Genomic DNA, 17,579 nt, shown 5'->3' on the forward strand with positions numbered 1-17,579 from the left:
GGCCGCCGCCGCAGCGCCCGAAACTAAGATGGCCGCCGGCGGCTTCGCCCGCAGCGGCGCCGCCGGGCCGCCTGCCCGGATCTAAGATGGCGGCGCCCGCTGGCGTGAGGCTGGCTCGGGGGTCACGTGACGGGGGGGTGTGGACCGTGTCCCGGCGGAAGCGTGAGGGACCGAGCAGGGAACAGGGACTGGCGGCGGGAGCGGGCTGGCGCCGCCGGAGCAGCCGTGCCGGAGGACAGGAGACGCGGCTGTCACCACGGAGCCCGCCGGCGCTAACACGGCGGCGAACGCCGCTTCACGGCCTGGGGGCGCTGGGGACCAAGCAACCTCGCTGCCCCCGCCCCCACCGAGGATGCCGCGCAGGAAGGTGAGCGCGGCCGGGGGAGCGGGGAGGCGACCGGCGGTGAAGCGGCCGGCCCGGGCTGCGGCGACCCCCCGCTCTCTAGCCCCTTTCAGCTGCTTCTCACGGGCACAAAACCGGGGGGAAAATAGCGGCCTTCACCCCCCAGCGCCCGCCCTCCTCGCTCCCTGAATGGCTGCCGCAGGGGCCCGCCGGGCGCTGATTGGTCGCTGTGCCCGTCACTCATCGCCCCCAACGGTTACCGATTCCTTCCCCCCCGCCTGTAGCGCGGTCCGCCTCCTGGCTTTTCCCATTGGGTAGGCAGTTGGAGAGGTGGCCGCGTATTGGTTGGGCTGTCTTGCCGGGCTGGCCGCTGATTGGTATTCACGGCTGCCCGTCTACGCCCCCAACGGTCACCTCCCCGCGCGTGCCTTGTTCCTCCCTTCCCCCATCCCACTCCGCCCCCCCGGGGTGGATGTTTGTGGCAGCGACGCTCGAACTGATTGGCTGGCGGCCACCGTCAGTCATGCCCGTCCGCCCCGCCCCTTCCCTCTCTCAATTCCCATTGGCGAACTCTCCCCTCGGCTCCCTCCCGCGCGCGTTCTGATTGGCCGGCGCCGGCGAGGCTCCGCTGGGCGCAAAACAAAGCGGCGCGGGGGCCGCGCTCGCGCCACGGCTGGGCTGAGGGGAGGCTGCGGCCCTCACGGAGCCCTGAGGCGAGGCGGGCGGTGCCGTGTGCGCGGCCCGCCTCGTGTGGCGCCGCCTCGCCCGTCCCCTGCTGCCTTCCCCAGGGAGCACAGGCTCTGTTTATTCCAGCACCTGCTGCTCTTGGGTTTCCTCCTCTGCTGCTTTGGGGAGCAGCGGGTGTGGGAGCGCTGCTGGCTTGGCAGCGCGAACCAGGACCAGCCAGCTCGCGCCATGTCCTGTCCGCCCTTCAAATTTCATTTAGCTTTTACTTCAAATAAAGTCGTGTGCTGCTGTGGGCTTTCTCAGTTAATCTGTTTTCAGAAACCTGCTACTACATCAGGCATTGCCTGTCAATGTATGTTACACAAAAATATTGCCTCTGGAGGAAAATGCTTGGCATTTCTTAGTTTGAATATGTCATAAAATCATGGAATCATTAAGGTTGGAAAAGACCTCCAAGATCATCTGGTCCAACCATCCCGCTACCACCAATGTCACCCACTAAACCATGTCCCTAAGCGCCACGTCCAACCTTTCCTTAAACACTCACAGGGCCGGTGACTACCTACTTAGCATCAAACATCTCCTGTGTGTCTTTATAGTATAAAATACAGTATACAAATTCCAGTGCGTTTGTGCTAATGTCTGGGTCTGTGGTGTTGTAGAGGAATGCAGGCAGTAGCTCAGACGGGACAGAAGACTCCGATTTCTCCACCGATCCCGAGCACACAGACAGCTCTGAAAGCGACGGCACGTCGCGGCGGTCTGCCCGTGTAACCCGCTCCTCGGCCAGGCTCAGTCAGAGCTCTCAAGGTGAACGATTTGTTTCCTTAACACAGAAGTGGCAGGAGGCTTGGTGTATTCCACGTTCCTGACCTTTACAGCTTAAACGCTTGGATTTTATACCCAAATGAAAAAAAATCTAACTTTTTTTTTCATTGGGTTTTAATATACTGTGGTAAAAAGCAGTCTTTATAAGCGCCTGTTGGTGAAATGTAGCACTTCCACTGGTGGTAGAAATCAAAACCTGAGTATCCTCAGTTCAAAAAGTAAAGCTGTCTACTTAAAGGAGGTGGGAATCAAACCCCTTCGTTCTGCTGCCAGCTTTGCCTGATTTTTCTGAGAACTGTAAAGATTTACCTACCATCTAATTAGTCAGATTGTTACCATAGACAAGCTAGACGGATTTGTGCTTAAGGATAAGTGTTTTATTTGTTTTGTTTTGTTTGGGTGGTTGTCTGTACAGCAAGGGAGATGTATCCTCCTGACTTGCTGATGCTACTTTGCAATAAACTGTAATTAATGTATTGATAGTTACTTTGTATGCTTCTACTTTGGCATCTAGAGTGTAAGAGGAAGCATTGAATGTGTCCATCTCCTCAATTTTAGTTTTAGTGGAGCCATTCCCTGTCTGTTAATTAATAAGCTGCCATATGGGGGCATAAGGGGAGGAAATGACAGTAGATAAGTTTGTTCTGTTGCTTTGTGTATACACTTTGACAAATAATGTGTTTTGTGACAGATTTTCTTGCAGGTAAGAAGTAGACGTGCGCAGTCATCTGGTGGTTAGGCTTTAAAAATGAGAGGAAAGGTGTTTTAGCATATGGGATGCTTGTGATATTGCTAGGGTATGAAAGGAATATTTTCATTCAAAATAATCAGTTTTATAGTCTGAGCAGTATAGGTTTACAAAACCATAAATGGGGTCCCAAATATAGCTCCACACCAAAAGCAGCTTTGATGTTCTCAAGGGTTGTTTAAATGCTGATAGTTCTTATCTAAGCTAACTGTTATTAGCTTTGCAAATGCAAAGCTAATTTTGTAATTACTAGTTAATTAAGTAATTGCATCCAGAGAAAGTGGATCTAATTCCAGATTCCTCAGTGTTTGTACAAGTGTCTAAGTTGTAAGCTCAGAAGAACAGAGCCAAGAGAGACCTATCTTTTTGCTATCATCCAGCAGTAGGACACAAGTCTGTGTTGATACCCAGCTGTCAGATGTTAGTATTACAGACCTCAGAGCACGTGTGAGGCAATTCACTGAATTACAGTGGTTATTATAGATGTAATTATGGTATTTCCATGAAATTAGATTCCAGCCCGGTTCGTAATCCACCGTCATTTGGAGCAGAAGAGCCTGTCTATTCTACGAGGAGGGTAACTCGCAGCCAACAGCAGCCCACTCCTGTGACTCCAAAGAAATACCCGCTCCGGCAGACTCGTTCATCTGGATCAGAAACTGAGCAAGTGGTTGACTTCTCTGATAGAGGTACGTAGGGTGCAGTGAGGTGTCGAGAGTTTGCAAAATGCTGTTGGAAGGAGTATGTGACTCCGTTTTTTGTGGGCACAGTATAATATCCTGAGGATAGAGGCTGTGAGACAGTTATCCAGAGTTGTTTTGCGTATTTTTTTGAAAGCTTTCTTTCAGACCAATTTGTAACATCTTGATCTTTATTCAGACACTAAAAATGCAGCGGATCATGATGAGTCTCCACCTCGTACCCCCACCGGGAATGCCCCTTCCTCAGAGTCTGATATTGATATCTCCAGTCCAAACGTATCCCATGATGAGAGCATTGCCAAGGACATGTCCATGAAGGATTCTGGAAGTGACCTGTCTCACCGCCCTAAGCGCCGCCGCTTCCATGAAAGCTACAATTTCAACATGAAATGTCCCACTCCTGGTTGTAACTCTTTAGGTAATTTCAGCTCCAGGATTAATTTGTTGATTTTTGCTTTCCTGCGGTGATATTCAAAGTCCCCCTCAGATGAGTTATACAACTTAACAATATGCACTTACTTAGGATCAGCAACATTACTGAGAAGTGGGTATAGAGAAGGGATGTGGAGCGTATCAGCAGGTGTATTCTTCTGGACGTGTTGTCTCGATGGGAATGTTTGGGAGATGATGGGATAAAGAGCAAGTTAGGAGTGTGAGCACAGGTGTCGGGGGAAAATGCAGAGTTTTGCAGGCAGGGTTCTGGTCTCTGACAAAAGCAGGTTTTCATAAACAAGTGAATGCAGTCGTTTAATATATCTGGGTGCTTGCATGAAATGCAGTTAGAGTGAAAAGGATTTTCTTTCTTTGTTCTTAAAGCTTGTGCAGTGAACCATGAAATGTTTTCCTCCTACCACACTGGCAATAAACTGAATATCTCCCCGAGAAGCTTGTATGCATTATCTGACCATCTGTGATACTTTTTAAACCTCTTTATGAACATATGTTAAAAGCTTTTATTTCTGATTCTTTGCAGGCCACCTAACTGGAAAACACGAGCGACACTTCTCCATATCAGGATGCCCACTGTATCATAATCTCTCAGCAGATGAGTGCAAGGTAACTGAGTCTTCTGTTTTATCTTCCTTGTGCTTTTATGGAACAAAATGCCAAGACTTGTCATTTGTGAACAGAAAACAGTATTAGTGTGTTCCAGCTGATGTCTTTAGCTGTAAGACAGCAGTGTTTGTGTGTCAAATCATCTGTGAACTGCAGTTCAGAAAATTCACATAAGCAGAGAAATGGTAAAGGTGAAAGCTTTGATGGTAGTTTGCTGCAGTATTGACAGATGAGTTTTGACTTCCAGGTGCGAGCACAGAGCCGAGATAAACAGATTGAGGAGAGAATGCTGGCCCATCGGCAGGATGACAACAACAGGCACGCCACCAGACACCAGGTAAGGCTGCTCAGTTAAAAGCGGAAAAACCTCAGCTGGTGGTTTCCAGTGACAAAGGCTTTAACTTGATCTCCCTTCTTCACTTGTCGGATAAGCTTTTGTGCTGAGTCCTGACACTCCCATTTGCCATCTCCAATTTGTTTCAGCGAGGGAAATTTATTTTATCCCTTCAGTGAGAGACTGGAACAGCTAGTGAGAGCAGAGAAATGGCGTTGGCCAGTAATATTACAAAGGAGGCTGGAAATGTTCTCAGGATGATCTTTTCTGTGTGCTTTGATGTGTATGACAAGAGAATTTCTGCAGAACTGTAAACTACCATTTTCCTCTGACTAAATCAAAGAGGATATAACCAAAGGGAATTACATTTCTCAGTTCACGAGACTTGAGCTTGAGTCAAGATGATTTCATGAGTCAGCTTTGAGCTTTCCACATGATTAAGCCGCGCATAAGGAATGCACCCTGTCTTGTGGGACTGAGGTGCGTTGACAAATGCAGGCCACAGAAGGAAGAAAAATTTACTGTTTTACATACTTGTGTTGTACTTGAAGTGCTTTCTCACGTGTGCAGGTTTGGTTCAGAGACAGCAAACATGGTAAAATAGAAGCAAGGGCAGAGGTTCTTTAGGGTGAGAAGGTGCAGGAAAATGTTTGAAGTGGATGAAGTCTAAAGAAGCTTTCAACTTCTTTTGTATTTTGTTTCAGGCACCAACTGAGAGACAGCTTCGGTACAAAGAGAAAGTAGCTGAGCTCAGGAAGAAGAGGAACTCAGGATTAAGCAAGGAGCAAAAAGAAAAATACATGGTAAAAGCAGCAATTCTTTGATTCTTTGATTCCTTCCTGCCTGGAATGAGACCACCAAGTGGGAGTTTGGCTTTTGCAGTCATCCTGCAGCATTCTCAGCTAATAAAGCTGCAAGATTCAACAGCTTGGTTGCAGTATGGCGGCAAAAACTCCTATTGTTTTATTGTTCTAGGAGCACAGACAAACCTACGGCAATACTAGGGAACCTCTACTTGAAAACCTGACTAGTGAATATGACCTTGAGCTTTTCCGAAGAGCACAAGCACGGGCATCTGAGGACCTGGTGAGACTTCTAAATCATAATATGTCTCATAGTAAATGTACTTGTTCAGAAATGTGAATGTTTTCTGGGTTTTGTGGTACTTGTGCAGGTAGGTGCTTTTCTTACAAGAACTTCTACAGCCCAGCCAAGTCAGCAAAGTTAGGCTAGGGATAACGCTGAAGTGCCAGTCATTCAGAGGGTTTGTTGAAAGAACAGCTGGAGCTGAAAATCTTCAGACATGAATGCTACAGTGCCTTGCAAGAGCAGTAATTAGTAACAGTCCTATGTAACAGGTGTTTCTTTTCAGTGAGAGAGCAGATAGCTTCACCTGCTGAAACAATACCTAAGGAGTGATTAAAAACAAAAGACAAAAGCCGTATTGATATGAGCCAATGGCTTTGAATTGGAGTTCAAATACTTCTATTGTTTCTGTAGGTGCTTTTCAAAGCTACCTTACATCTCCAGAAGTGAACTAAAACATATTTTAATGCTTACTGGTGACAACTGCATCTGGGATATGTGAAGGCAGGGCGTTAGGCTGTATCCCTCTCCCTGCAGATGAGGGAAGAAGTATGAAGCTGCATGTAGGTTACATTGCTTTGGTAACAGAAAGAGTAGGATCCTAGTGTTAGCATGCTGCTAAGTTCTGATTAAAGATGTTTTCTGATGAAGGGAAGGCTCGGTAAGTACTGCCCATGGACAGGGCTCAGACGGAGTTTGCTTGAATTTAGAAGACTTGAAGTGAAGGATTTCCCTGAGGGAAATAAACAGGGCCCCTTCCTCTCAACATCTTTTAATATTTTTTTTTAATAGCCATCCATTGATTTCATTCATAGGAGAAGTTGCGGCTCCAGGGCCAGATCACAGAAGGCAGCAATATGATTAAAACAATTGCTTTTGGCCGTTACGAACTGGATACGTGGTATCATTCTCCCTACCCAGAGGAGTACGCTCGCCTGGGACGTCTCTACATGTGTGAATTCTGTCTCAAATACATGAAGAGCCAGACAATACTGCGCAGACACATGGTAAGGGTTGGGGTAGATGTGATTCCTGAGCTTTAAATCAGCTGTGAGCATTTAGATGTTTTTAAACATTATTACTGTTGTTAGTTCAGTTCTTCACTTCGGTAGGTGAGAATATTGTGTCATTTAGAAGGAAAGGCTGCTTTTTCTAGGTACGGGCTTGATTTCTGTCCCATTTAGGGGATTACAGAGGAACAGAAAAGGGACCTGGAATTAATTTTTTTTATCATAGCTAAAAAGTCTGTGTGTTTCCTGGTATATCCAGTAGTTGTTGTAACCTGTTCTGCCCTTAAAACAGTAGTGTCACCTTAATTTTGTTTACTTGTCATAGGCAAAATGTGTTTGGAAGCATCCACCGGGTGATGAAATCTACCGCAAAGGCTCCATTTCAGTTTTTGAAGTCGATGGGAAAAAGAACAAGGTAACTAATTGCGATAATAAGCCATTCTTGAATGTGGAGTCCATCTTTCAAACGTGCCAAGTACTGCTTTTTCTGTAGAGAAACAGGATGCAAGTGGCCCTTTCTCTCTAATGGAGGAAAGGCTACTACAGTTTGATCTGTCCATTTTTGCAATTCTGGCAGTCGTTTTGTCTGCATTCTCTTTGTGGTTATTCCTCAGAGCTGTTGTGCACCAGCAATTCCATCTGTTGTCCGTGTTGTGCTGGCTCAGTAGCTTTTGGAGATTTGTGTCAAGATCCCTTTCTGCAAATGAACGGGGAGATTCCGCACATGGCCTCAGTAGATTGCCACTGCCCATCTCTTACTTAGCTGTGGATATTCAGTCAAACTTGTGTTACGGTGGGAAGTAGCGTGATATTACCGGGGGTGACCTCCTTAACTCTCAGTTGAAAGGTAGAACATGCACTGAACCAGTTGTTGCAGATTCTAGGTAGTAGCCTTGTGCTTGTGCCCTGTTTCTAGTTGCGTCCAGTCTTGTAAGGCTTCAGAAGGAAATAAAAAAAAAAAAAAAGCTAACTTTTGCATTGCTGGAAGTTGGGAGGAGTCTTTTGTATTTAGCACAGATGACCTTGAAGGCTGGAATAAATACAATACAGTACAAGCAAGCAGAGATGCAACCTTTGCTCCCCTTCACCGAGGATGTGATGGTTTGAACATTCAGAGATTAATATCACAAACAGATTCCCACCCTTAGGAAGCTAGGCTTACCAAGTTTCATCATAAATGGAATTGTTTCCCAGCCCAGCTGCTCTGTTAGACTGCTATTTCTCAGATGATTCAGAACTTTCTTCTCATTTCCCTTGTATGTCTGTTTTTCTCCACGCTTGACACGTTCCACCATAATAAACAGGTGTATCCTACTCTCCTTTTGCTTCTAGATCTACTGTCAAAACCTGTGTCTGCTGGCAAAACTTTTCTTGGACCATAAAACACTGTATTATGATGTTGAACCCTTCCTGTTCTATGTCATGACAGAAGCTGACAACACTGGCTGTCACCTGATAGGATATTTCTCCAAGGTTAGTTTGGAAAAAAACTTTGTGTACTTATTATCCTAGATCACTAGGATGAGGTTTAGGACACAGATTATCAGTACTGCATCTCTTCTCCAAGTCTTCGCAGTCTCAGGATTTGTTGCTTCCAGGAGGAGATAAAGTTTCAAACCTGTTCCGTGTGAGTTCATACTGTTCACTGCGGGGACTGAAGGTGCTTTGCTGTAGCATCTTTTGGCATTACTAGCAAAAAACAAATCAGCTCAGATAAACTATTGTCACCTGTAAGCGTAATGGTGGCTTAAATATTGGCAAAAGTAGTGTTTAAACAAAATCTAAAAAGATGTAGAGGAAAAATACATCTAAAAAAAGTATTAGTCGCCATGTTTTTTTCTTATAAAGTACTTGGAGGAATAAAAACTCTTAGATGGAGAAGCTGAGAAGTTCAAGTAACTTAAACAGATCCCCCAAGAAAGTCACTGGCTGAGCTTAGAGTGTACCAGGCAATTTTCTGAACTGTATTCTGTGCTCTGTTTGCTCAGTCACGTTGCCTGCCTGAAAAAATAGGCAATCTCTTTGTTTAATCCCAAGTGAGAGCGTTAATAACTGAGAGTGTTACTGGCTCCTTCTCAGGTACAGCTCCGTGCCCCGCCATCCCAAGCTTAAAATTTTGCACTAAACACCCAATGGCTAATAAAGTAAGACGCTAAGCTAGGCTGGTAGCTGAAGGATAACCACGTTACTTGTTGTTAGGCAGGTTTTTTCTGCCGTTGATCCTTTCACCTCTATTGTATCAGTTGCACAGGCTTGTTCCTTCTGTTGGGATTCTGATATACCCAATTGTGGGTGCGGATCTAGATCTGTTAATCTGTTCTCTGTGTTCTTGGTTTTAGGAGAAGAATTCTTTTCTCAACTACAATGTTTCCTGTATCCTGACAATGCCTCAGTACATGAGGCAAGGTTATGGCAAAATGCTCATTGACTTCAGTAAGTATAAAGAGAGAAATTCTGGAAACATTCTGTCCACTATGACAGTTTCACCAAAAAATCTAACGTGTCTGGTGACTTTTGAGCAGTTGTCATTATACCCGATTTCTGCTTGTGCTGAGGAGGGTAACAGTCAGGATAAAGTAGTTTAGGAAGGACAAATAACTTTTCTTTCCTTTACAGGTTATTTGCTTTCTAAAGTAGAAGAAAAAGTTGGCTCTCCAGAACGTCCTCTGTCTGATTTGGGTCTCATCAGCTACCGTAGTTACTGGAAGGAAGTTCTGCTTCGTTACCTGCATAATTTCCAAGGAAAAGAGATCTCTATAAAAGGTATGTTTTCAACCTAAATAAACTTGTTGTGAGTCGGTCCAGGAGCATACCAGGGCGTCCTGTTCACTCATTTTCCTCAAATGTGGGGTAGGTCGTGCATACAGGTGTTTGTGTAGCAGCACAGCCAGTGGAATGTTCCTGTATTTGGGGATGGCTCCTTTCCAGTCCTGCCGCCATTAACAATAAGCCAGCTTGCAGAGTTTTGAAACTATGTACTGGTTTCTTCTTTTAAAAACATTTTTGGAAAAGGTTCAGTAAAGAACTTCATACAGGTCTAGATTAGAATATTAATTTTAAAAAGAAAAGTGGCTACACCGAGTGGCTTTCAAACATTTTAGATAAAAGCTAAGACTATTTAAACTTCTTTTAATAGCATGTTTATATTCAAAACGGTCCCTAGGAATATGCAGTATTTCATAGCAATATCAAGGTTGTTCTGAAAAAGCTGCTATGCCTTCTTAGAGAGGGTTGCACCATACTAACTTGGATCCTAAAAGCAGTATCACTAAATCATTATGACGCTCTGTTTCAACTAATTATTCCCCAGCGCTTCATCTAGGTTGGCTTTCAGTTTTTGGGTGAGCTGGGCTGTTTCTCTACAGCTCTGCATGGCTTGTATCCATATCTTGAGTTTTCTCAAGCTATTTGTAATCGATCAGTCCTCTAGAGCGAAATGACCACAGACAAGTGGTCAAGCAGATAACCAGGATGGTCAAAGGGTGCAAGTCAGGCAGCAGCAATAACGCTGCATGTTAACACTCCTTAGTATCTGCAAGGCATTTTGTGTGTATCACCTCACAAGGCATTGCCTAAGACTCGTAGTTGAAAACTATCTATTATAGGGTATTGCAGTGGAGTCTGTTTCTATTCTAACATCCTCTGATACTGGTTTGCAGAAATCAGCCAGGAGACCGCTGTAAACCCTGTTGACATCGTTAGTACGTTGCAGGCACTTCAGATGCTGAAGTACTGGAAGGGAAAACACCTGGTCCTAAAAAGACAGGTAAGATTTCTGATGGCTCTTTCTGCGCTTGTTTCTTTACATTTAGCTGTTACATTCACATGAAGTGGAGTCAGCGTTTCGTTTGTTTTGTGCTGGGTTTCCCAGCCTTTTGATTCTAGTGGGGGAGCACCATAATTTTGAAATGCAGTAACTGATAAAACAAAGCATGGGTACGGAGCATTATTCTTTAGTAGTGTAGAAACACGCTGCATCAACTGTACTTTTTTTTCTGTATGGAATAACATTACTCATTGGAAGCAGCTTTTAGGGGAGCAATGGATCAGCGTTCCCATCATGCTCCTCATCATGCCAACCCTTTATTGGGCAAATGTATGAGACAGCAGTGAGCTGAATTCATGGAATCCTGAATGTGTCACGTTTGTATCCTCATTAGAAATGAGACAAGTGGTTTATACATCCCGGAATATACAACAGTTTCTCTCATTCCTTTCCCCTTCCCTGAGACTTTGTAGCTACAAGTAGTTTTATCAGTGTGGTTAGAAGTGCTTCTAGAACACTGCGGAAGGATTGGTACTTTTGTCATGCTCAGCAGTTAGTGAGTGGGCTAGTCATCTGCAGATTTCTGGACTTTGATGTTTGGTGCTGTACCGTGGATAATTCTCCATCGTGGACTGTTTGTTTTTAACCCGCCCTTTCATGCTCTCTTCCCTAGGATCTGATTGATGAATGGATAGCCAAAGAGGCAAAAAGATCCAACAGCAATAAGATAATGGATCCCAGCTGTTTGAAATGGACCCCTCCTAAGGGAACTTAACTGTCTGTCACTCCTGAAGCCAGTGAACCCCAGCAGTAGGAAATACCCTAGGGATCTCTGTTGTATCTGTTGCTGTTGTGATTGGCTGGTACAGTACCCTCCCGAAAGATCAGTTCCCCTTGGTACTGTTCTGGCCCAGATCTTTTGTGCACACCACAGACGCTAGTTCTGAGGAACTTTATGTTTCGGCCTCAATGAGGTTGCAAGGATTGGATCTGTATAGGACCCAAACAAAGCTCCTAGCAGCACTGGCCCAAGGAGTTCTGATATCTGGTACTGTACCTGTCCAGTCACTGGTCTTACCCTCACGTTCTTATTCCAATGAGGTTGTGTTGTGTCCTGTAATCTGGTTGTTTCTTCCTTCAAGTTCCTTGCTTTGTAAGTAACGGAGATAACTTCTGTGGCTTTTGAACAAGGTCTAATAGTGCTTGTTTGGGGGAAGTCTGGTTTTCTAACGAGCTGCAATTACACTGACTTCAGCATTTTAACTAGTCCTGCCTGATGGACTGTTCCATTCCATATATCAGATAGTTTTAGTAAGGTAACACGCCACCTCTTTCAGCAGTGTTTTCCGTATAATATAGCAGGTCTTCACATAGTTAATATTGTGCAGTCAGAAGCTTACATATCTTGTAACTGAGTGGTGTGATTGTTAGTGTTAACCCCAGAGGAGTCAAGGCTAAGTGTCTGAGAACATCACAGTCACATGCTTCATGGAGTTGCTCTTGGTACGGGCTCCTGGAGCTACCACAGTACCACATCTGTTGGAGAGACCTCTTTCATTACACGTTGCTGCTTTCCTGGTTTCTCTCTTCGAGTTGGTGGGTTCCTTTACACAGAAATAGCCCCTTTCAGTATATTTCACTGGAGATATATTTTCCCAGAATGGTCTTCCTTGAATCATATGTCTCTTCCTACTGGAGAGGATTTTTTCCTCTAGACTGAAGAAATAAAATCTTAACTATAGATAGATATTTGATAGCCTTGTCCAAACAGCCACAGAAACTCTGAAATACAAATATTGTCAGTTGTTGGATTGCCTACAGCGTACGTTCTGTGCATCAGTGGCATCTCCAGTTAGCTACGTGGATGGTTTGCTTCTCTGACAGTGCATCCTTGTTTGTCTTTGTAAAACAAAAAAGCTTTTACTTCCTCTGTCCCATCAGCACCACTGGAAGAAACTATCGTACAATGGCTTTCAAGTATAACCACTGTCCTTGTGCCACAAGTTTGCTATATGGCTCCAATGGGATTAAAAGTGGGGGGACACAGTCTTGGAGTAGATGATGGCAGCATCACGTAGTGCCAATTTCCTTTAAACTTCCAGTGCTTTCTCATTAAATGGTGACTGAAGTGAAGCACTTGCAATGTACCGGTAGGTAGGAGCCGTTTCCTGTTAACCACTGACCCATCCTTATGTGGAAAAGTTCTCTGTTGCCCTTCTGATGGTTGTCTGCCTTTCTCTGCCTCCCTTAAAAAAACAAAAAGAAGAAAAAAAAAAAAAGAAGAAAAAGGAAAAGGAAAAAAAAAGATCATCAGTACATGATGTATACTTTGTGGGCATTACTGAATTTTGCTGTTTCATGCCCTTTGCTCTTGTATTGTAACTAACTCCAGATACTCATGAAACTATCCAACAAGGTAGATCTCTTGTGGAGTAGGGAAGAAGGCCATTCTTGTGCAGAAGCTAAACCCTGTTCCCATGATGTGGTAGAATGTGCTATTCTTGTATCTACTTCTCAATAAAGCATGTTCTCTGCTCATGTTTGTGCCTTTTCATTTTTATTTTAACCGATATGCTCTTCTGCATCTTCATTTAAGTGAAGCTGGTGCTTTCTGTTGCAAGGGACTAATTTTGAACCTGTCTTTGCGCCTGGTGTATTAAGGATTGTGACTGTAGCAGCCTCTGAGTTGGATGTTTTAGAGGTAGCCTGTATTGTATATTCACTTGAGAGCCGATTGTGCCCAGGAGCCTACAATGAGGTTGTTGCCAGGTGCTGGCAGCTTAAGTATGTCATCCGAAAGCGGGATAGCACATGTCAGCCTGAAGTTCTTGTAAGAAGGAAGGATTTTTCCTGGAAGTGATAGCCCTAGATTTTTAGCCTTTTCTTCTCCACTTCCATGACCGTATCTCCTTGCTTCTTGTGCTATGCCAGGACATCGGGCAGCGAACTCCTTGATGTTTAATAAACAGCATCTGAAGTTCAATGCATTGCTCGAGCATTTTGAGTCTTTGATACAATTTCTGACTCCAGACAGTCTGCTTCTCTACAGAACTCAATGGAAGGAGGAGCAGAAAAAGTTCTTTGGACTCTGGGTAAGCTGCAGAGAGGCTCGGGTGCTGTTAAGAGTGAGTCTGATATGATGGTGAACATAACTTGGGACTCCATTCTTAGCTTGTGAACAAAGGAATTGAGATTGTAGCCTTGTTCTGTTTGAGATGGATGAACAATAGATAATCAAACCCCCACACATTTCCCTGAGCAATGGTGTTTGTTAGCTCACATCAAGGCTCTTCCTATTTCTGTCTTAATTTAAAGACCATTTCCTTAATTTAAGATCATTAAAGAAATATCATTTGGGAGCATTGCTTTTACTTGAGCACAGCTTTGCACAACGCCAGTTGCCCTTTTTATTTTTGCAAGTGCAGAGGGATACAGCGTGATTTTTTTTGTAGATCTCTGGGCAGAGAGACAAGAGGATAAGTGCTTTATTCGCTGCTCTGCTGTGTGACAGCCAGCCCCTCTACGCTTTTGTTTCCCTTATTCTGTCTGGCCTGTTTATGTTGCGAGTTCTCTGGGGCAGTGACTCTCCCTGTACATGTACAATTCGTAACATGATGGGGTCTTGTGCTTGACTGAGACCTCTGGATCCTTTGGTAATGCAAACACTCATTAAGTAGTGAGTCATACAGATAGCCATAAACATCTCCGGGTAACCAGAGGATGAGACATGCAACTGCTCACAGTTTCACCCACAGTTTATTCATAGCAGTCGCAAACTTGCAGATGTTATACACTGTCATGGCAGCGTGAAGCCCACCTAAAAACGTTGATGCCACCAAAAAGCAGCCAGCGCTCTGAGAAAATGTTCCAGGTGATGCGTTCTTGTTCCATTTTTTTCATTTTTAAAAAGTAACGCTTACATTCAGCCTTGACCTAACCCAGAAATAGCTGATGTATGTAGTTTTAGCACGTTAATAACCTCACAGAGTGCTTTGATGTGATGGACCCAAAGAAACTCGAGTGTAAACGCAAATTCAGTGCAAGACTGAAATAGAAGTTGAGAGCCAAACTATTTCATTTCTATATCCCAGAAACAAGAACTGCCTGTGAATTGAAAGTCATGTAAATCAAGTATGATTTTGAAAGCCAGTAAAGGTGAACAGTTGAAGCAGGTGCAACTTTACAGGCTTTTTTTTTTTTTTTTTGAAAACCTTAGGTTATGTGCCCAAAATCAGAGAGGTACCCTCCCAAAGAATTAGAGAGACGTCTTCCAATGCTCAGTCCTGGTGCTTCGCATCAAACTCATCATTTTTTCCGTAGGCCAGCAATATAATGTCTTTTTTGGTTGTAATCTAATGCACTTCTTGGTATCCGAGGGGAATGTATATTCTGCAAAAAATTGTAGGTCAGCAGAGCCAAAGCTGAAAAAATCTTTATGGTGTCCGTTTCTCTGCTGTCAGTAAATGAGAAATAGCCCTCTGAAAGCTTTATGGGTGCGGTAGTAGCCAGTCTATGCACTTATATAACAGGATTGTTTCCTGTTGAGTTTGTTTCCCAGAGAACTTTCCATGACTTCTGCCCCTTTGCATGAATGCCAGCAATCCTGCAGCCGCTTTACTGGCGGTCCCTGTAGTATGCAGCTTTTGCCCTGTTTGTTTTGCTGGTCCTGGCTTTCCTGGTATAGTGAACAACTTCACTTCCTATTTTAGTCTCCAAGTTAAGGGTACAGGTGTGATAGCACAAGCTGCAGGCAGGCATCACCCAAGCATATGCTTACCAGCTGATTTCACCCGCGCTGCTCTGCTTTAGATCATGCGCTGCTGTTCCAGGCTTAAAGCTTCACTACACACAATTACTGCATTTCAGGCTGGGCCTGGACAAACAGCATAGACGTTATCATCTGCTCTTTAGCTGAACTTGTAATTAGTTCAGCTTTAGGAAATGGAGGTGAAGAGAAGTTTATCGATCTGGTTAATGCACAATTTGTGTATTTAAGTTTCCCCCCAAACTACTCCAAGTTTCTCCGTGGAGTTGAAGATTTCATAGCAAGAGGAATTCTTAGCTCTTGTGCCAACTGTTACTGGAGGAACTGCTAGTCTGGGTCAAATCTAGATCAGACCAACTGAAGCACGGGTCTGACAAAGATCAAAATAAGGTGCTTTCACAGGCTTGCATAAAACTTCCACAGCAGTAATCCTCTTCTCATTTCTCTTTCCCATTCCTCTCTGCTTTAGGCTGATTTAAGACTTAAAAAGGCTAATCACTGCCTCAACAGTATATATCATCATTAATGTTTCCATATCCCTTTTTAAAGAAGTATATCCTTATAAATTATGGATCTTTTTTCGGGTGATCAATTATGGTCTACCCTTTCTGAAGCCATCTGGGGCTCTCTGCCTCTCAGCGTGCATCAGAGCAGTCTCAGGGCTGCTTTAAAACTGTACATTATTCCAAAACTTCTCTCAGCCTTGGGAAACAGAAGAGTTACGACACACAAAGCTTAAGTGTCCCTCCGCCCTCGTCCTTGAATACGGTCTCTGGAAGGACAATGGATATAAAGGCTTTAGAGGTGGTGACCCTAACAAAGAGCAAGCCCTGCGCTGGGCTTTCTCAGGAGCAGTCACGTTCACTTTTAACTGCTACTCTAGCCTAGTGTGAGTGAAGGCGGGATTTTCTCAGAATCTGCCACTAGGAAATATGCTTTTCTCCGTGGACATAGATAAATTTTCTTCTGAAATTGTTCAAAGGACAAGGAAAGCAAAGCTGTTCCAGCCTGGAAGCTGTCCAAGTTGAACTGCCCAGGGCAAGGCAAGTTTTTGCAGTTAAAACCCCCAGAATGAGAATTCGGAATGGCTTTACAACAGACTATTAACTACTGCCTTACATGAAACTTAAATTTACTCGTCTCACTCTCTGTGCTTCAGAGATCCGGTTGTTGTTAACGCGCAGTCTAGCCAGGCTGTACTCCATTCATGCTTCCCCTTAGTCCTTGGGGGCTTGCTGTTGCACGAACTCTCATTTTGACGTGTGGAAAGCAGACAAAAGGAACAGCTGTAGGGATCACTGTCGCTGCTCCCTCGCCACCAGCTGCTTAGTCCTGACCCTGGACTTCACTGTGCTGCCCTCAGTTGTACCAACGCAGTGTTTATAGGGACCATTCTGAGCCAGATCGCTAACGTGATCCCAAAACCTCCATCTTTCACTCCAGTCTCTGGACTATTGCAGCTGGTAGACCACAAAGCCCCACTTCTTACAGTTTTATTTCCCCAGACTCCTGTAATGTTGGCACAACAAGGTTTTTCAACGCGATGAAGCAAAGCAGTGAATTTTACAGGGCTTGTCTTTCTTCACCAAGATCTCCAGGAATCGGTACGTTGCTGCCGTTCCTTCTCCCCAGCCCAGCACTAGCAGCTCTGCTGGCTTTTCCTTTTTGATGTAATCGTTTGGGGCAGGATGTGGTCATGTTGTGGCCGCGCTGAGGATCTGCAGGGAATGAATAGGTGGTTGATATTCTTATAAAGAACGTTAAAGGAAAAGAGACAGCAGGAAGGAAAGGAAGCTAAATATGTAAAATTACTTCAGTTGTTTCTATTGTGATGGCTGTGTAGCTCTGAGCTTAGTTTAAACCCATGGCCAACAGTCCATCTGCCAGTAACTCCGCCCTTCTGTTGTTCCAAAACTATGGAAAGAACTAGAACACCTACCTCTCACACCAGCTCACAGACAAGGGGAAAAGCAACTCTATTTTTGAGAGCATCCTCTGTAATTAGGTCTGCTTTTTCCCCCTCCCCTGGGCTCCTGCCCACACACCACAGTGAAACACCCGGCCCCAAGTCTGGGATGACAGCAGAGGTACAGCAAAAAGGGAGAAAACAAAAGGAAAGAAAACATCCTCAGGAAGCGAATAGATCTCAAAGGCTCTTGCAAATTTTGTGCAGAGAAACATTTTGGATTAGAAGAGAGCTGTTAAACTGGAAAGGGCCAAGACTTGACTCCCTTCTCCAGAGTCACAATGAACTC

The 17,579-nt window shown here is 44.5% G+C and overlaps 1 protein-coding gene and 1 long non-coding RNA gene across 2 annotated transcripts in view; one reads left to right on the top strand and one right to left on the bottom strand.

Moving 5' to 3' along the window:
- KAT7 (lysine acetyltransferase 7) lies at nucleotides 1-13,097 on the top strand. Its single transcript, XM_083809319.1, has 15 exons — nucleotides 1-367; nucleotides 1,693-1,840; nucleotides 3,119-3,295; nucleotides 3,486-3,725; nucleotides 4,281-4,363; nucleotides 4,611-4,700; nucleotides 5,402-5,500; nucleotides 5,673-5,783; nucleotides 6,599-6,790; nucleotides 7,119-7,208; nucleotides 8,126-8,266; nucleotides 9,133-9,226; nucleotides 9,410-9,556; nucleotides 10,453-10,559; nucleotides 11,233-13,097. Exons 1-15 carry the CDS (start codon nucleotides 353-355, stop codon nucleotides 11,332-11,334), a joined length of 1,836 nt encoding a protein of 611 aa, XP_083665445.1. The 5' UTR covers nucleotides 1-352; the 3' UTR covers nucleotides 11,335-13,097.
- LOC310885702 overlaps nucleotides 11,660-17,579 on the bottom strand; it is a 26,856-nt gene continuing 20,936 nt past the window's right edge. The window contains exon 2 of the long non-coding RNA XR_014574908.1: nucleotides 11,660-17,042. This is a non-coding gene — a long non-coding RNA (uncharacterized lncRNA). The remainder of the gene's footprint in view (nucleotides 17,043-17,579) is intronic.

Source organism: Anser anser (genome assembly GCF_964211835.1).
Source record: "Anser anser genome assembly, chromosome: 23".
Lineage (NCBI taxonomy): Eukaryota > Metazoa > Chordata > Aves > Anseriformes > Anatidae > Anser > Anser anser.